The following is a 20,783-nucleotide window of genomic DNA, read 5'->3' on the forward strand; positions in this document are numbered from 1 at the left end:
TATGTTAATGCTATGTGTATCCTAAATCCCAGAAATCACTTCTTATTGATTGTCAGTGCTGTGTGAGGTTTGCCAGAAATGCAGACCACCCAGAAGCTTGGAACATTTGTGCTCATCCAAGCTAAATTCTATCTAACCCTCTCCAGTAAGACAGCAGAGGGAACAGTTATTTGTGTTGTAAAGAGATTTATTGTTTTCTGCCTGCTGGGGCCTAAAAAGCCCAAGACCGATAAGCCATAGAAATGGCAGACACCAGATCAAGGGGCTCCAATTACATGATTGATGAATACTGATTTCACAGCGTCCTTCATGTCCGCCTTTCAATAAGCAGTCAAACATTAATGGCTTCAATATGAGCCCTGCTCTCATTTTCTCTAAATATTTAAAAACAAGATTAAAAAAAGGAATATTTCTATAGATTTTCCGTAAGTATATGCAGCATATAATTCATCAATGCCCCTGTGTTGCAGATACAGCTGCTGCTCCTTGTGGGTCTCATGCCGAGTAAAATTTCCCTGCAGTGCCTAGGCATTAGTATTCAGTGTACAAATGTCAACATTGTGTCTCTTGCAAAGCATTTGGTTTGTTCTTTATATAAGCATTCTATGGAGCCAAAATGGGCCCCGGTAGAGCCCTTCAGCAGGTGCGCTAACAGGGATGGCCACAGACATGTAACGGTCATTGAAGGTTAATTAGATAAACATCATCTGTTTGTTAAGTTAGTTCTGTATTATTTTAATTTTTGAGATGAAATTTGATGTACAAAAACACCTATTCTGGGATGCAAAATCTTTGATATGGTTTTCTTCCCTTTATTGCATGCCGTATGTATTTCTGAATTGGGTCTAAACATTTAAAGGGAAACTGTAACTGTAGAAATGTAAAGAAAGCGCTCCCTGCTTCTCAAAGGGATCACTTGATGCACTTTGGAGGCAATGCGGCATATTGAGTATACTTTCTACACCAGGTTTCTGGCAGAAAAAAAAGTCGCAAACCTGGCGTTTACAACTTTTTAAACAACAGTTGGGGCAAGACGGTGGCTCAGTGGTTAGCACTGTAGCCTTGCAGTGCTGGAGCCCTGGGTTCGAATCCTGCCAGGAACAACATGTGCAAGGTGTTTGTATGTTCTCCCTGTGTTTGCATGTATTTCCTCCCAATCTACAAAGACATACTGATAGGAAAAAAAAAGTACATTGTGACCCCTGTATGGGGTTCACGAACTACAAAAAAAAATAAAAAATTTTGAAACAGTTATGGCAAAAATAGTTGCAACAGGTGTTTTTGTGCTGCCTACGCCACTTTCCTAAAATGAGGAGTGTTATGAGGATGTGCTGAATTTATTATCTTTTCGACTGGAAAACTTGTGCATCTGGAAATCTATGTCCGAAATGAGTTGGGGTAGATTTTACTCCAGGTGCACAGCCTAGCGAAGGGTGTGCCTCAGTTATGCACCCTATCATAAATGAGGTGCACTCTCCACAGGTGTATGAAATGTGAAGACGGGTTGAAAATGTATGACAAGCGATCTTTTCCAGACCTTGTGACTCCACACAATGAAGAAGGAATCTCCTTTCAGCTTCCTTGGATTTAAATAGTATGTATTTTTTTTCTTCTTTATTTGCTTAGTGGACAGCAGTCAAGATCAAGCCATGATAAAATTACTAGCTGGTCTAGAAGATGATGGCTATCAAGTGGATGTGTCCAGGCGATTATCACAGCACAGTCTTTCTGCAAGGTGCAACACCTTGCAGAATAGTGACGATGAGGAGAATGAACCACAGGTGGAGAAGGAGGAGATGGAGCTTAGCATATTAATGTCCCAGAGATGGGACAGCCACATGGAAGAACGTGATGGTAAAAGAAAGTATGTATCCATCTACAAATTCTTTCTTCTTCACTGGCCTCTGCCTGAATGTATCTTTACATGACAGCCTGTATTTTACAGTAGTTTAATCTTGGATCAGAAAGCTACCATACTGTACAATAATAACTATTTTATGTTTTTAATATTTGTCACTCACTCCAGCTGCCCCTTGGTGAAACAGGTTTTTTTTTTCAATGATAATTTCTTTTATAACATTTACAAATGGTAGCTTAAGTTTTTGTTTTTTTCCTTTTCCAATTTTACTTGAAAGACGTAAATCTTAGTGGAGAAAACAGTACACTTTTTTTTTGTACCGATGACAGAAACTATCTATTACAGCATGTCCAGAGGAGATTAGTGTACAGAGCTCTGCTTGAACTACTGTAAGAAGCACGGCACCACAGAGGTAGGATGGAAAAAGGGCTCCAGGATAGCAGAGAGTACTCTGCTGTGTCAGCGTCATTCTTGCTATAGAGCGAAGGAGACCGCGACATGTATCAAAAAAGGCACTGTGATTAGTTAGAGGTAAATACTGTCGTAAGAACATTTTTTAGATGTTTTTGGACACCAGCTTTGTTAAATGGATTACATTTTTCCCTGTTTGTTTCTAAACTGCCGTTAGGTGGGATATATACCAACAGAATGTAATTTACGTACCTTGAAAGGCTTGCTGCAATACTTATAATTGTGTTACGTTTATTAGATGGTAACAAGGCATTGTTCACTTCAAGTATGGGTAGTGGTCAAATATGCTTACTATACAATTGAGGAAAAAAAGATGTACCAATATTTGGCAAATGTTTGGAAAATCGAAATCTATGGCCAGTGCAGTATTACATTGTAAAGTACAAGCTTTAATCCATTTATATCTCAGCAAACAGATATTTATATGCATAGCTAATTATAAATCAGTTGTTAGAGGGATCATATAGCGCTCACTATCTGGGCTATACAGTATTATGCTTTAAATTGAATGTTAATGTGCCACTTCCACCACCTTTGTTTTTTTTTTGCATCTTTTAATAGTTGCACTTATGCTGATTGTGGTACAGCTGGAATTTTTTTTCTAGATCCTACCGTTCCCGAGCAATAAGTGTAGTCAGTTCAAATGGGTGGAGTCAAGCAGGAGCAGGCAAGGAGGAGGGGTTGATTCAGAGTTCTTTAAAGAGGACCTTTCATCAGATTGGGCACAGGCAGTTTTATATACTGCTGGAAAGCTGACAGTGCGCTGAATTCAGCGCACTATCGGCTTTCCCGATCTGTGCCCCGGGTAAAGTGCTATTGGTCCTGGTACCGTAGCGCTTTACAGTCAGAAGGGCGTTTCTGACACTTAGCCAGGGACGCCCTTCTGCCCAGCAGCGCCTATCGCGCTGTACTGTGGAGCGGGGAGGAACTCCCCCCCTCCCTCTCCTGATAACACTCGTCTATGGATGAACTGTGTGAGCAGAGGGAGGGGGGAGTTCCTCCCCGCTCCACAGTACAGCGCGATAGGCGCTGCTGGGCAGAAGGGCGTCCCTGGCTAAGTGTCAGAAACACCCTTCTGACTGTAAAGCCCTACGGTACCGGGACCGATAGCGCTTTACCACGGGCACAGATCGGGAAAGCCGATAGTGCGCTGAATTCAGCGCACTGTCAGCTTTCCAGCAGTATATAGAACTGCCTGTGCCCAATCTGATGAAAGGTCCTCTTTAACACTGTCCACCTCTGACTGTATGATAATAGAGAAATCGACACTGGGATTACGGTCAACATCATGTTACCCTGTTTCTCTGGCATATTTATGAGATTGATTTCAAATACTGCTAAATTATATCTATAGTGATTTTTGTAACTGAATTGTAAATGACCTTTCTTTTGTTTTAGCTTTGGCAAGAACAGCAATGAAAGCTCATCAGAAGAGGAGGACTCCACAGACAATGAAATGGAGTGGAGCAGTAATAAAATGTTTCTAGCAGATCTTTCTATACCTCAGTTAGATGGCACAGCTGATGAAAACAGTGGTAAATAGAACATTTCTTTTGTATCGTGAATGTTCATTTTAAAATTTACAAATTAGAGATTTGTCATGCAAGGGTTTACTATAATAAATGTGCCCCTAAAATATATTGTTGATGCTGGGGCCTGCACAGAGGCCAAAGCATAGCCAGAGCGCTGTCGGAAATCCTTCCTCCCAACCATGGTCAAGCTGTATAATCAACATAAGGGTGCGTTCACACGATGTAAAATGGAGCGCAAGCTGGCACGTATACGTGTGTCAGCATTTTGCGCACTCAAAAAGATCCCATTGATTTCAATGGGAGTTACGAGCGTATACGCCACGTTATTTTGTGCCCGTAATTTTGCATATGCTCTTAACTCCCATTGAAATCAATGGGATCTTTTTGAGCGTGCAAAATGCTGACACACGTAGACGTGCCAGATCACGCTCCACTTTATATCGTGTGAACGCACCCTAAGGCTAAGCGGAGATCACTGTGCACAGAGAACTAAATGATCCTGAAGTCTTTTTTTTTTTTTTTTTTCTTCCTAGTTGCTATGACCACTAGTATATTTTCTATCTGCTATGAGCTTGTATGTGTTCTTTCTTGAATTATATAAATTACTGTATTATCCATGTTGTTGAAACACACTGAATTTCCTCGTGGTGGCACTAGTAAAGGATTATCTTATCTTATTCATTAGAGAAAAATATAACGGGTTATGGTCTCTAGATTTAAGGACACGTTGATCCAGGGTTTTATACTGACTGCCAGATTTGGAGTCGGGAAGGAATTTTTTCCCCTGAAATAGGGCAATTGGCACAAGCCTCATGGGGTTTTTTGCCTTCCCCTGGATCAACACTGTAGGGGATTGTAGGGTTATTGTAGGGTTATAGGTTGGACTTGATGGACTAATGTCTTTATCCAACCTCATCTACTATGTAACTATGTAACTATTACTTTTTGCAACAGCAACCTATTTACATGGAAGTGAAGAGGGCTGTGTTATAATTCTAACAAAGTTAGCCTTTAATGCTATAACTAAAAGTTTTAAGTGTTTGATACATTTAGAAATAAAAGTTACCTTTTTTGTTGTTTTTTTAGATAATGCCATGAATAATGAAAGTACGTTAACCCACTCTTCTGTCATTGCAAAGAGCAAGTTGTCAATAAAAACCTCCATCTTTCACAAAGATGCTGCTTCGCTGGAGCCACAATCTTCTGCCAAAACTGCATTCCAGTGTCAGCACACAAGTGCCCTTTCATCTCCTCATGTGTTAAAAAAAGAGGGTTTAATAGAAGAGCTCTCCCAGTCACCTGTGGAGAAGGGATCTGAACTCTCCGTTCACACTTTTACAAATGATAGCACTTACAATATAAAATATCCCGCACCTTTTAACAATTCTGCTCATTCAGAAATCCTACACAAAGAGGTAGGAATGAATGATATTGTCTCTATTTCAGCAAGTGACAAGAATGTCTTTGAGGATGGGATTTCCTCAGTAAATCGACATCTGCAGTGCAGGAAATTCACCAGCATTAGGAAAGAAAAGGATGCTGCTTCCTTTTTGCATTTAAGCTGGCATGGCAGTGACGGAACTTTGGATAGAACTCACCGAAATTTCACTGAATTGAGTAATAACAAAGCTAAAAAAACTGCCGACACAAGCGATAAATGTAATGTTCCGCCAAACAACTTTGCTCATGCTGCCTTAACCGAAAATTGTGATAGGACTGTAGATGCTGAAATGAATGAAGGAAGCCTTAATAAAATGAAGGTACGATATGAAGAATTTCAGGAACATAAAGCAGAAGTGACCAGTGTTAACCAGCAGGTGACCCATTACAAGTTTTTCCCCAGTGTTGTTCTTTCAAACTGTTTAAACCGGCCACAGAAAGCTACAGCGATGTCTTGCAAAACTCAGCAGCCTAAAAAACCATCAAGGTTAAAGCTGTCTAAAAAGATAAAAGCCTCTGTGAGTAAAGAGCAGGTAAAGGTTGAAGAAGTGGCACATCAGGAAGATAAAATGCAGGATACACAAAGTGATCCTGGTCAAAGCAAGGAGCAAGACAACGTGGACTCTTCAGATACCCAGGGCACTGTCAATTTAAATGAAATAGAACTAGTAAAAGACAGCAGTTATGCTCCAGGTAATGCATGCAGCAAAAGTCCTCCTGATGTTGACAGAGTACCATCTTGTGACATTGCTGTCATGATGGAAGATGGAGCATTTCAAGGAAACACATGTGAAGTCAATAGCTTCGAATGTCAATTGGAAGAGGGCAATGCAGAGTCTAACCCTTCATCAGCACTTTATGGAAATAAGTATACTTTAAGAGCAAAAAGGAAAGTCAATTTTGAAAGTGAAGATGGGGAAGCAAACCTTGGAGCAAGCAGTTCAAAAATTAATCTACCTCATTCTGTTGAAGCCAATGAATATGCAGGTAATCCTCAGAAATCACGCAAACGTAGAAAAGTGTCGAATAAGCTACCACCAGTAATTATAAAATATATAATCATTAACAGGTTTAAAGGAAGGAAAAATATGCAGGTAAAATTAGAAAAGCTAGATCCTAGTGAAGATCATGTAATATTAACAGATGAAAAACTTAAGTTCTATAACAAAATGGCACCTTTAAAAGAATTCTGGCCCAAAGTGCCAGACTCCCCTGCAACCAAATACCCATTATATCCTGTAGTACCAAAGAAGAACAATAAAAGAAAAATTAAACCGAAATCTGCTAAGAAAAAGCCTGGGAAAGTCCTAAAGACAGAGAGTGACACTGTTAATCGACCTCTACCTCCACGTAGAAGAAAAACGTATACTTTTCTTACACCTCCAATGCCATCATATAGTGTTGAAACAGAAGATTGTGATACAGACTACAAGGATGTTATGTCAAAATTAGGCTTTCTTACTGAAAGAAGTCCAAGCCCAATACATATGTCTCCTCCACGTTGTTGGTCACCAACAGATCCACAAGCTGAAGAACTGAAGAGAAGTCCCGTTGAAGAGACGCCTCTGTTTAAAACCTATTCCTTAACTGCAGGGAATAAAGAAGCAGAACTTTGTACCAAAAGAAGGCATCGAAAAGCCCAAGCAAACAAAACCAGAAAAAAGAGTCCTTTAAGTTCTCCCACAATAAGCAAGCAAGGGAGCAAAATGAATCAGCTTGAGTTGGTAAAAGACAGTAAAAGACAAAGGGGGAAACCTAGGCAGAAAAAAAGTGAAAAAGCACCAAGAAAACATACAAAAATTAAAGGCAGAAATAAAGCAACAATTGAAAAAGCTGGGTCAGAACCACTGGTACAAGATCAATCTAGTACTCAAGTAGATGAAGCCACAAAATCAATATCTGAAACTCAGACAGGAGGCTTTACTTTGTCTGGATTTTCTTCTGGACATGTTCACTCTACACAGCTCCCATCTTCAATTAACCAGGAAGTCTTGCAGGAAAGCACACAATCTTTGAATACATCTGGTTCTGTTAATCCCCAGAACAATACCGTTGTTCAGAATGAGACGCATTTTTCATCATCACCTCTGTCAGTAAGTCAAGGTGCGGAGTCATTCAAGATAAATAATGCAAAAGCACCAGTCCCAAATGTGTTTCAAACAAAGGAATCAAACGCAACTCAAAATTTGATCCCAAGTTCTGTTAGTCGCCCCTCTCAGGTAATACAGAATGCACAATTTACCTTAAAGTGTACTCCTTTTACTCAAGAGGAGGATCCCACAGAAGTGCAGAAAAGGCTTTTAGCGTCCGTTGTTAAATTGAGGGACTCCCAAAGTGTACCTGATGCAATGCTTTTTGAGAAGTTGCAGTCTAAACTTTTACCATGCACAATGAACAGCCAGCAGCCAGTAACAAGTAACCAAGATCAGAATAAGCAAAGTGACTCCTCTTCGGAAAGTCAGCTACCTCGAAGCTCTTTAGTAACATCTTTGAGAAGCCCTATTAAAATGGCAACTTGGCAACAGAAAGGAGAGTTGTTTGATGGAACACAATTTCCTCCGAAATTTAATCAAAACTGTTTGCCTGACATATTTTCTTGCACAAAAACTCTTCAGAACACTATGAAAACACCAAGTTCACAAGGAATTTTGGATGGCCATTGTGGAATCGCTGTCCTGAAGGAATTACTTCACAAAAAGCAAGAGAAAGAAAAGACAGCTGCATCCGAAGAGTCCATTCCTAAACTCAAAGGCAGTCAAGTGGCTCATACTGAGCCAAAGTGTACAAATAAAAAATCACAATGTCCAACACCCATCAAAAAACCAAGGGCTCCTCGAAACACAAAGTCTAAGGCAGCCAAGACTTTGAAAACTGTGGCGGTTAAACATCAAGCTGATCGCCATGTGAAAAGTTCAACATCTGATGGAAATTCTACAATTTTTGCTGACCCCGAATTTGAAAGTTGCTATTCGCTGGAAGAAAGTTTATCCCCTGAGCATAACTACAATTTTGATATCAATGCCGTAGGCCAGACCGGCCTTTGCAGTTTATATACAGGAAGTCAGTTTATTCCAGCTGATCAAAATTTGCCCCAGAAATTTTTGAGTGATCCATTTCCTGCTAGTGCTTCAGAAAGTGAGCGTATAAAACAGGAAAGCCAACATACGGAGCCTCCAAATGTCCGCAGTGCTTCAGACCATAAGGTGATTTTGAGACCCAGTTCTCTTAGCCCTGACATGTTTGAAAAATCTTCCATCGACAGTAAAAGCGCTCTCGGAAGCCAGCTTAAAAATGGATTGCTTGCTCAAAGTTTTTATTATCCACCCTCAGTAGATGCAGTTCTCACCCAACCGCCAGAAACCGAGAATAAGAAATGTAAGCTGGGTAGCCAACAGCTTTTTAGAAATGCCTCCTTCAATGCAGCACAGTCTGAATGGATTCATACAGATACTAGTAGTGAGACTAAGGGCACGGCTCTCAATAGATGTCACCAGTCTATTTCCAGTTCTTCTTTTACTGGACTTGCTTCCTCTCCTGAAGTTGACTTTATGGACGGAGACTTAGAACTATACATTTCAAGACACAGTGCATTAACGCCAACTCCTGACAGCTCTCCAAGATCAATGAGTTCTCCATCTCAGTCGAAGAATGGCAATGCTACACCTCGACCTGTGCACATTTTAAAACCTCTAATGTCTCCACCTAGCCGGGACGAAATTATGGCAACTTTAATGGATCATGACCTGATGGAAATTATTTATCAAGAACCATTCTTCAGCAACCCTTCTGATGCCCCAGAAAAACCAAAGTAAGCATGTCATAGTAAAAACTGTAACAATGTGAATGTTCAGCTGTGCTACCATAGGTTCAACTTAAAAGTGACTTACATATACCTTTACTGTGCCCTACCTATGTTTGTTAGTTGTATACCTTTTTCCATCCATTTCTTTCTTTCTTTCCAGTACATCATAAAAGGTAGTGAAAATAAAAAAATGCACACAATAAAAAGAAAACTGCCACCAACCTGCTACCAGCATAGCGGTGTGAGAGACATTGCTTAACCCCTTCCTGATATGCGCCATGTTTTCTGTGTATCAGTTTTTACCAAGTGTCCAAAGAAAAATGTTGTCATTTGAGAATAACTAAAAGAAATTTTACAGGATACTTTGGACAATTGTATATATTGAACCATTGAGGTTAATTTGCATAAAACTATCTTTTTTGGTGTCCACTCTTCATTATCACAGTGCGACAAGTTCTCTATTAGGTCATGGTCACATAATGTGGATTCTGCTGCCTATGTGTTTGAGGTATTTTATGTCAAACATAAATGGAGATGTCCCTATCCACAAAAGGGCATAGTAAAGTTAGTGCCAATGCAAGGATAATTGATAGCAAAACTCCTACAGTTCACAACAGCAGCAGTATAAAGGACCTGATAAGTACCAACTAAGATCTCTCCATTGTTGGCAGAGAGCATAGTCTCCCCCTGCTCCCCTGATACCTTTCAAGGGAATGACATGGCTGCCTCCACAGCACCTGAATTGTGAAGGTGCCACTGCATAATTCCTCTGTCACGAGGGACCTCTCCATTAATAGAAAGCTCATGGAGTAGTCTGAGGTAGTTTGGACTTTGGTCTCTTAGGGCTTGTTTACATGGGGCAAGAGGGGGTGGATTTAGGTGCTGAATCCTCCTCACAATCCGCCCCCTCACAATAGAGGTCTATGTAGACTGCTAGCATTCTTTTTTCTGCTAGCGGTCTGTTCCCGCTAGCGGAAAAAAGAAGCGAGCTGCCCTTTCTTCAGGCGGATTCCGCGGCCGATTCACCCCTGGCGTCCGCCTCGCAGCAGCACCCTCCGGACTAGGCCCATTCATTTGGGCCTACTCCAGAGCAGGAAGCCACGTCAGTTGCAGCAGGTGCATTTTGGTCCTATTCTGACGTGGCTTCCCGCGTCAAAATCAGGACCAAAATACGCCATACCGTGCCCCGTTTGAACGGGGCCTTAGGTCTTTGGTAGTTTGAGGGGCAGATGAACAAAGATTATTGTGCGTCCTACTTGTTGCTTTTATCGTCACTGTGAGTCCTTCTTATTGCTTTTATCGTCACTGGGAGTCCTACTTATTGCTTTTATCGTCACTGGGAGTCCTACTTATTGCTTTTAGCATTACAATTCTTTCCTTTACTTATTTCAGCTGCTTATGTTAATCTATTTTATACTTGTTTCTATGCAGAGAGGTTGGCGGCCGCATTCTGAACATTGAGACAAAACTTGCAAACAATCTTCCTGAGTTTGAAGGGGATTTTTCAGTGGAAGGTCTAAGACTATGGAAGACTGCTTTTTCAGCAATGACGCAAAACCCCAGGCCAGTATCACCCACTCGAATGAACAGATTGCTCATGGAGCAAGAGAAGCATAAACTGAATCCCGAAGACGATAAAAAGCTGGTGATCATGCCCTGCAAGAATGCACCTGCTCCCGAGAGGGTTCAACTGTGGCTGCAGGCAAAAGAACTATACGAGTCCTCGAAGACATCAAGTAAAGTTCCTTTAATTGAAGAGACAAATGATAATAAAAATAACAAGACAGCTCCAGTACCCAGCGGCTGCAATAGCTTACCTCCAAAGGAGGTACAGATTTTATTGGCAGAGCCTGCAAGCTCAGAAGATCAGCTAGGGAATGGAGAAAAAGTAAAGATCCATATAGCCAGCCCTCCTCCTTCTCTTCTGGTCTCAGACTGTGATGGTGTGGAAGGATTAACTGACTCTCCACCTGTGGAAACAGATATTGAATTAAGTCAAAGGACTAATGAAAATGAAATGTCCGATACTTCTGTATCACCAGCATCACCAATGCTGACACCTTGGCTGAACCTTGAATGTCCAGATAATAAGCCATCTCCTGAGGACTGCAAGGACTGGGTAGAGGAGAATATGATTGCGTCCCCAAATGATGAATACATGGCAGATGACTGTAAGGAGACTGTGAAGAGTGTGAAAAGTGAAGTTAGAGCGGCAACACCTTCTCCTACTCCAATGAAACAGAAGAGGCACAAATCCGAACATGTTTGTCTGCATAGTACCCCAGTCATTGAAAGAAAGATTGGCGAAGCATCTCCTGATATACTACTACTTACCCCGGTGGCATCTGGTATGTAGCTCTATATGTAGCAAATCCAGTAGATTGGAAGTCTGCTTTGGGCACCATTTTACAGTTTACATATAAACTGAATCTATATAAAAAAAATTTAAATTTGTAAACATTGTTTTCATTTATCTTGTACTTTTCTTGGGTTACTCTGTATTCTGGTCTGGTGCCGCAGCCACAGTTCTGCTGGCTTCTGAACTGGAAACGTTTCTTTCTAGCTCAACATCTTCATAAAGCTTGCTTAAAAGTGTCGTTTTTACACCAGGCACTGGTGTAGCACTCACTAGAATACAGGGGAACTTTCTGTGAAAAGCGCTGTGGAAAAAAACGCAATTAATTTCTGCCGCGGTCTTTTCCGCTGCGCTTTTTGGTTGCAGCTCGCTACGTGGGGCCTTAGTCTAAAGGCTTTTCTTCATAGAAGCAAGATTCCACATTCACACATGAGTTATGTTTACTATACCATTAGCTTCTAACCCACCCACGAGCTTTTTCAGGGTCAGCTATTTTGATCATGATAGATTCCTGTTTAGAAGCAGAAAATTTGTGTATTATATATTTTCATCTTAAGGTTTGTGGATATTGACTACAAGTATTTAATATGGTCTTGGAATGAGAGCAGCCTGCTATTAAAGGAAGTCTGTCAGCTCAATAATGCCTTTTAAGCCAGTAATAGCTTTGTGTAAGGGCCTTTAGTTGGAGCAGATACATATGGTACTTCTGTGGTCACAACCTGATGGAGCAATGCAGAGAGAATCATCTCTTTATAGATATGCAGATCAGCCTTCACGTGTACTGGGGGTGGGGCTTGATTTGCTTACATACGACATATGCAGAGGCTGAAAGTGTGGGCAAGCACTAAAAGGACAGCATTGGGCAGTGATTCCAGGGGAGAACTGTAACACTACAAGCTGTTTGTAGGCAAATTAGGGCCGACCATGCACTTGCAGGCTCTTCCAGACCAGCCAACATAAATTAATGGGCTACAGAGCCATCTTTGGTCCTGAAGCACATTAATCTAAGAGCTGTCATAAAACTGCCAATTACCATCCTGTTCTGTCCTTCATTTTACAGCTCTGGCTGCTACTAACAACTTTATGCTATGTTCACACTAGTGTTCGGGTTTCCTTCCTTTGGGTCCGCATGTGAACCTGAAAGACTGAGACCCTGTCCGCTTAAAAAAAACGTTTGCACGCAGAAATCCTCAGACCCCATAGACTGTTAATACATATATTTTATAACTTGCAGGGAGGACACATTTGGACCTAATGCTTCTTGTAACTTTGTATCTTCTACCTTTATGTCAGATTGTTCTCTGTTCACAGAGAGATAAGGATCCCTGTGCAGAGCTGCTGTAGCATGTCATAAAGACACAAAGTAATAAACACTCCTTATTACCCCCTCCTAAATACATTAGCTAGGCAGTCTTAGTTTGTTCACTTTGTTAACCCTTTAGGATTTTTTTTTTACAAGAATTAAAGCAAACTTTCTAAATAGTGTTTTGAATACTTTGAAATAGGGTGATGTATGGAAAGTTTTCTAATGTTTAGACCATCCCAAACCACTTCAGAACTGAACTGGTCCCTTAAACCTTTAAGAACACAGGGTACTTTGTGCTTAATTTTTTGCATTTTATTTTTACATACTTCACTCTGCATTAAAAATGACATGGCAGCTTTGTCCAACCAGGCATTACAATTACAGCGGTACCACATTTATATTGTTTTTTTTATTTCATTTTACCACTTTTACAAATAAAACTTCACTTTTTAAAAATTTAATAATTTTCCTGAGTTGACCCTGTGCTGTCACACCTATAACTTTTTTACTGTACTGTTGACGGAGAAACCTCTTTATTTGCAGTTGTGGGCAAGTTGTACTTTCTATTGGTACCAAAGTTTGATATGTGTAACTTTTTGATCACCCTTTATTGTTATTTTTGGGGAAAACAAAGTGAAAAAAAAATACCTTAATTTGTGCATTGCGGGGGTTAACGCTATTTTTGGATAGTGAGGACTTATACGCACGTGGGGATACCCAACATGTTTGTTCAGGGTTTTGGGGTTTTTTTTTGTTTACATAGTATGTTTTGGGGTTTTTTAATTTAAAAGTGAGGGTTTGTTTGTTTTTTAACTTTTTTTTGTGTGTTTTTTTGTGTCTGTCTAGTCTACACCACTGGCTTTGTCTAACAATCACTGATGCAAATCACTGTCCCTGTGCATAAGTCCTAAAGCTTTTATTTTATTCCTTCTGAAAAGTACACAAACATATGTTGGAAGAAAGCTTTTATCATGCTTTTTAAATTGGAGTGAATGAAGACAGAGGGGTCTCCGTCTGCATCTGTCACTCCAGTGCTGCTTAGCCCGTTGCTCTTATCCTATGAACAAAAATTAGCCTAATTGAGATGGGTACAAAGCATATAGAATCTCAAATTACCAATAACTACAATGTAAACAGTGGGTACAAATGGCACCACATAGGGTTATAAAACCAGACGCATGATAGTATACCTTTTTGAAATGAATATACGTTCAGCAGTAGATATAACACTAAATCTAAGATTCTCCATCTGGTTTTAATATAATCACTGTAAAATATCTATAGTAAGAAACAAAGATCCCATAAGCCCTAGATCGGGGGTTGATGTTATCCTGTGGGTATGTTAGATATCTGTATGGTGAAGGAAATCTAGTTCAGTCATTGTTCCATAAATCTATATCTATACTTATTATTGCAGAGGCAATAAAATCACTACCAAAAAAATGTTCTACAAGTAATAGTGAACACAGAGCAACTGAGATGCAAAACTCTATTCTAGTTGCAGCTTTGTTCTTTTCAGAATTATGTTAACATTGTATAGATTTAAGTTTGTTTTTTTTCCACTAAAGTTGGTGTTTATTTAGCTAAATTCTGACATGTGTATGTTCATGATGTCTTCTAGAAGTCCGATTTCAAAAGATGAGCCAGAGAAGAGGAGCAAATCCTGATAAACTGCGGCGAGTCCTGTTGACAACTCAGTTGAAGGTACATGTAGTATAGCATACGTTTATGACTAACTTGAATAATACAGAGCATATGTTGGCTTGTAGATCCACCCTCAAATTGAGCTAAATATTACCTTGTACAGTTATGCAGTGCAGTCTCAGATGCCAAACTGCTGTGCCTCCATACAGGATAAACTGATTAACACAGCACTAATCCAGACTGTATACCATTCTAGCCCATGATACTGTTCATGGGGTCCCCGTGGCGAGACCCTTAGGGCGGGTTCACACCTGCGACCGGTCTCTGCTTTAGGCAATTCGGTGGGTTTCAGTCTTCTGCTCGAGAAACTGGACAGTGGACAGAAAACCAGCAGCCATTTTTCAAACCCATTCACTTGAATGGGTTTGCAAAGTGTCCGCCTGCGAGCATCTTGTGCCTCTCCACGGCAAAACTGTTTTTTTAACCAGACACCAAGTCGGCAATACAAGACTTTGTGTCCGGTTTAAAAAAAAAAAAAAAAAAACGGTTTTGCCGTGGAGAGGAACAAGACGCTCATGGGCGGACGCTTTGCAAACCCATTCAAGTGAATGGGTTTGAAAACTGACTGCCGGGTTTCTGTCCCTGACGGAAAACCACCGGTTTGCCTAAAGCAGAGACCAGGCGCTGGTGTGAACCCAGCCTTATCAATTATAAAGTGATGGTGTAATCTAGTTTTATGACATCACTATATAAAATGGAAAAAAACAACTTGTGGTTTGGTACTGTGACAGTAACACCCATAACCTCTCCAGGCTTCTGTCCCTTGGCCAATTCTCATTGTGTCTCTAAAGTAAGCTTAAAAATGAGGTCTCGCAGAGTATGTAGTACACCTGCAGGCTAGACAGACCAGGCTAGGAGTCTAATGCTATATGCGGCTTACAAACCAAAGTGAGAAGTAGTATTATCTATTAAACTATTTTGTTGCTGCAATGATCTGACTTTTATGTCTTTCTGTATGTGTTCATGCTTTTCATTCCTGCTTATTATTTATAGAATCAGTTTTCTGCCATGGCTGATGTGAAGAAAGAATCTTCTCAGATTGAGGGACCTTCTCTAAATAACTCTTATGGCTTCAAAGTCAGCGCACAGAATTTACAAGATGCAAAGGCACTGCATGAGGTAAAATATTGAGCCACAGTGAACAGATACTGAGCACATGTAACACAGTGGGTACAGACCCTCTGGGCCTATGAAGAACGTTGGCTTAGGGCTACCCCTGAGGCCATTGTCTAAGTGCTTCATGGTTTTCAGTGGTTTAGGGCTACCACTGAGGACATTGAGTGATTGCTTTGGCATTTCAACAATTAAAATGCGTGCGGAAGTATGGACTTTGTGGCAGGGAACCACCGAGTCGCTTTCTCTAGGAGTAGTCTCCACTCAGAGGCTTCTGATCCAGGCAAGTCAAAAGACACCTTTAAGATGCATGCACTGTCTCTTAAAGGGCCAGTGCATGCATCCTTTGGACAGGGACTGGAGCACAGTGTCTACATCCTGGGAGATTAGTACGATGGACCGTGGCTGCGGACAAGTGGCGCTACAGCAGATATCAAGCAAAGTGCTGAGATTTTGCTCTAATAATTTGTGTGTGTTCTTTTTACAGGTGCAGCACCTAACACTCATGTGCATGGAATTACATGCAAGAACTCGACGAGACTTGGAGCCAGATCCCGAATTTGACCCCATCTGTGCTTTGTTTTACTGTCTGTCATCAGACTACCCACTATCAGGCAGTGACCAGAAAGAACTTACTGGTGCAATTGTGATTGCACAAGAAACTTCTGCTGAGAAAGGTGCATACATTTATGCAATCTGTCACCTGATAGTTAAAGTCAGTCCGTAATCCTACAAAATGTCTTGGGACTAGGGCTGTGTTTACACACTGCATTTCCTGGTTAAGCAATACATGCTTTTTAAATTATGGTATATGCAATTTGTCATTCACATATGTGAATGATGTCATCAGTCCCTCTCTTGTGACCATTAAGGCCAGTTTTTGACCTTGGCAGTCATATGGGGCACAAGACTTCCAGGGATGGTGTGATTGAACAGACTGTAGCAGTGGACAATGAAGCCTTGGGAACACATGAGTATGTTTTGTGTTTGTTTTTTTAATGTTACACTTGCCCTGGACTCTTCGTAGTTTGTCCAATATCTTGACAACCCCTTTTAATGTATTTACCTGGATTGTTGAATATCATGTACAGTTTCCTATTGACATAGGTCCTGGACTGCTATTTTCTGTACTTCATTTACAGATGTCAGAAGACCCTTACTGACTAGATGTGGTGTCACAAGCTTCCAGACAACATATGCCACTGATGAAAAAGAACTTTTTGATCAATTCCTCACCTTGATCAGGAGGTATGCCTTATTGTATGCCGAGAGAAAGAGAATGTGTTTTTCTCTGCAGACTTTCAGCCCTTATTACACTTGTAGGGTAAACGCCAGCATTTCCACTGAAGATTTTTTTTTTCTGCAATTTGTGGATGGAATTTACCAGAATCTCATTAACTTTGCAGGTACTTTTTGCCACAGCGTTTCTGAAGTTCTGCGTTTGTGTTTTATGTTTGTAACCGCTCCTGTCTTAGAGTAGCTTTCTATACCCTGACTTTGCCCAAGAAATCTGGCATATTGACCTTCCAGACCTAGAAACGTAATGTCACACAAATCAGCCATCTTGTACCCTTGAACTTAAACTAAGAACAGATTTTGCCTCCTTACACTTTCTGATCTACCATACAATTGAGAGTGCATACCTGAGGGTGTTAGAACTGGAGTGCACCCACCCCTCAACTACTTGGAGAAACTACTGCTTCTTACAAACCCTTTTAAGGAATCTTTTTCACTGATCTATGCAAACCTTTTGAAAGACTTACAGATACTGGCCCTTTCCTATATCATGGCCTGAATGGAAGAACTACATATTTCTATATCCAATAAGATGGTTAACTCCATCCTTAGGCACTGTTAAGTCCTTCTAGGTGCACACACATCCAGGAATCGATGTATAAAATTATAACTAGGTGATGTAAAACCCCTCTTGTGCTTCTTATGATTCCTCCCTATGCTTCAGGTATTCTAAACATTTGGGCACGTCCTACTGGTCCCAGGTCCAGAGCTGGAATTTTATATGTAGGCATGCGGATCCTCTCTCATCCCTCCCCGTTAACCTATCCAAACCTATGACCCACACTCCCAGCAGGTTTCTACAATACTTTATAGCCCGAGCACTTGGCTGCCGTGAAAGCCCTCATTCCCTTATTGTGGGGTACAACCACAACCCCACAGATCTCATACTTAGAAAGATTGCTCAGATCTAACGACTGGAAGAGCTTTCCCGTATTGAAATGGGTACCTACCTTATATTTGATCAATTTGGGCACCCTCAGTGCAATACCTGTGGATACGTTCCTCACCGAATAGTCCCTCAACAGGCCTCCACACCCCTTCCCCCTGATTCCATTTACTCCTTTCCTTACACCACACAAATCTGAGACCTTTATGTTATTTGGATACTACAAGACAATACTATGTTATATGCGTATGTTTTCCTTTGATTGCATAGTTATGATATTCTCTTGATGTTATGCCATTGTATGAAGTTATTTATAAAATGTTATGTGAAAAGAAAAAATAACTTTATAATAATGGTGAATTGAAATGTTATAACTTCTTATATTTTGTCATTCACTTTTCAACCAGGTATGACCCTGATATTTTGCTGGGATATGAAGTCCAGATGCACTCCTGGGGTTATCTTCTACAGAGGGCATCTGCCCTTAATGTGGATCTTTGCCAGCAAATGTCCAGAATACCTGGTATGTTTGTGTTTGTAAAATATGAATAGTTTATGAGGTAATTGAGTAAAGGGTTAATTTGGAAGTTTAGTAATAATAATAATAAATTTTATTTATTTTATAAATATATTTGGCTTAGAGTTATTGTATTCTGTGTATATAGAACTGTGTTTTGCTGTCATGGCATATACACATATGGCACAAAAGTGTGATATAGGGGTACAATTTGAAGAATAAGTCTTAATTTTACACCTTCCTGACATTGGCCGGATGATTACGGTGGATGTCGAGTATTTAAATATGGCTCAGGAACTGAGCAGCAAAGACCGAGCATTAAAGCCCGCAGTCAGTGCCTGCAATGATCACAGGCATTAAGGTTCCAAGTGCCTCAGTCAAAGTTGACATGTTTTTTTGTAGATTACGGTTCCCTGGAACAAGATCTGAGTCTGGCGATCAGTTGCCATGATGGCCTGGCTAAATCAGACATTCCTTTGTATTACAGGCTGCTGTATGCAGCCTATAATACAATTGCCAGTAATTTACAATGTATTACAATGCATTAGCGTTGTAATGCATTGCATTAGTGATCAGAAAAACAAAAAAATCCTACCTAATTAAAAATGCAAATCGCCCCTCTTTCCCTATAGAACATATAAAAGTTAAAAAAAAAAAAAAAAAAAAAAAAAAAAAAATTAAAAAAATACTGTGAAACACATATACAAATTAGGTATCCCTATGGAAAAATATTTATTTTAAGTTTGTAGACTGGTTGTTTTCAGACAAACTGTGGAGAAGGTTGTTAATTCCAAAGAAGTAGACATTCCCCAAAGTGGTATAACTAAAAAGTACACCTGGCCCCGCAAAAAAGATGCCTTTTGCATCACTGTATGCCGAAATCTAAAAAAGTTATTGGTGTCTGAATAAGGCGACTCCAAAAAAAATAAAACTATATACATTTGTTATCTCTGTGGTCATGTCATCCCGTAGAATACAAGTGATATGTCAATTTGGCTGCACAGTGAATGCTGTAAAAACGAAGCAAATAAGTGGCACAAAGTTTTTCTACAATTCCACTCCATCCTGAACTTTTTCCAGCTTCCCAGTACATTGTACAGAATACTAAATGGTACTATTACGAAGTACAAGTTGTCCCGAAAAACATTAAGCCCTCTTATGGCTCTGTGAATGGAAAAATTAAAAAAAAATTAGAAGGTTTAGAAGGAGGGAAGTCGAAAATGGAAAAATGCCTGTGGTGGGAAGGGGTTAACTGTTGTCTCAGGTATAATGAATCTGACTCTTAGGTGAATTCCTTCTAGATTGGGTTTTACAATGTGTTAAAGATGGTTTAGTGGGAGCAACAAATTACGCTTAATTTTTAGAAATGGGCCTCACTCAGGACCTTAAAGTCCCCATTTGCTCCTAGTAGTTTAGAAAGATGTTAATTTATATATATTTTATTAATACATATAAATAATCTGCATTTTAAAATGGTTATGGTGTGTATAATAGGCTCGTGGCATTTGTAATCTGTTTTCTGTTTTTATTGTTCATCTTAGAGGATACAAATGAGAACCGATTTTCTGCAGACAAAGATGAATATGGTTCGGAAACTATGAGTGAGATAAATGTAGTTGGCCGGATTGTATTAAATGCTTGGAGGATGATGAGATCTGAGGTAAAAGAGAGACATTCTTATAAAATAATTTCACTGTTCAAACAAGATAACCACTGCCATAGTGAAGGTCCAGCAGACAGGGGTCCATAAAACTGGTGGACCCTGACCCGCCTGTTGAGTATCCCTGCTCTGCACCTTTTCATGTCCCTACTCCTATATTTGTTCTTACTATACTGTACTTTTTTTTTTTAATTATCTGAGCAATGGTGTGTATATGCATGAAACCTATGCAGATCAGCCTGTTAGCACAGCAGGGGCACTGGGACACAGACAGAGACTAAAAATGCCATTCACAGCTATAGGGGCATTGTTGAGCTGAATTGCCAGAGGACGTTCATCTATCAGTAGACAAATTTGGCAAGTCAGGCCTACCCCAAATGCACTTGCAGGCTGATTTGTATATCCATAAAACAATATGATTATCTCTGCATTACTTTATCAGTTTTTCACCTCACATCCATATTAAAGGTCCTTGCATGGCACTATTATTGGTCCAGGAGGCATTTTGGACCTGACAGATTCCCTTTAACATTTTTTCCTACTACAATATTGTCTATAAATACAGTTAGATGATTAGTGGGCAATGACTGTTATGACGCCATGTTGTCCACGGGATAATGGATAAGTGTCAGATCGCGGATTTCCCAGAGAATGTAGCAGTAGTACACATGCATGGATCTGTCTCTTAGAAGCAAATGAAGAGGTGGTAATTGGTGATGAATGTTATTAGTGGCAAAACTCTTGTAACTTGACTGTCAGAATTATAACTTTGTTTTATATGTCCTAAGTAAATGCAATATGTAAAGAAATCTAGAAATCAGGGATTCAATTTACCCTTTGCA

The 20,783-nt window shown here is 40.1% G+C and overlaps 1 protein-coding gene across 1 annotated transcript in view; it reads left to right on the forward strand.

Annotated features, from left to right (window-relative positions):
- The window catches only part of REV3L (REV3 like, DNA directed polymerase zeta catalytic subunit), a 126,208-nt gene that overhangs the window by 85,640 nt on the left and 19,785 nt on the right, over window positions 1–20,783 (forward strand). The window contains exons 11-20 of the mRNA XM_075268125.1: window positions 1,627–1,864; window positions 3,728–3,864; window positions 4,948–9,109; window positions 10,535–11,451; window positions 14,387–14,469; window positions 15,463–15,588; window positions 16,070–16,259; window positions 16,725–16,830; window positions 18,172–18,287; window positions 19,823–19,941. Coding sequence (XP_075124226.1) covers window positions 1,627–1,864; window positions 3,728–3,864; window positions 4,948–9,109; window positions 10,535–11,451; window positions 14,387–14,469; window positions 15,463–15,588; window positions 16,070–16,259; window positions 16,725–16,830; window positions 18,172–18,287; window positions 19,823–19,941 — 6,194 coding nt within the window. The remainder of the gene's footprint in view (window positions 1–1,626; window positions 1,865–3,727; window positions 3,865–4,947; window positions 9,110–10,534; window positions 11,452–14,386; window positions 14,470–15,462; window positions 15,589–16,069; window positions 16,260–16,724; window positions 16,831–18,171; window positions 18,288–19,822; window positions 19,942–20,783) is intronic.

The sequence above is a fragment of the Leptodactylus fuscus genome, chromosome 3 (assembly GCF_031893055.1).
Source record: "Leptodactylus fuscus isolate aLepFus1 chromosome 3, aLepFus1.hap2, whole genome shotgun sequence".
Lineage (NCBI taxonomy): Eukaryota > Metazoa > Chordata > Amphibia > Anura > Leptodactylidae > Leptodactylus > Leptodactylus fuscus.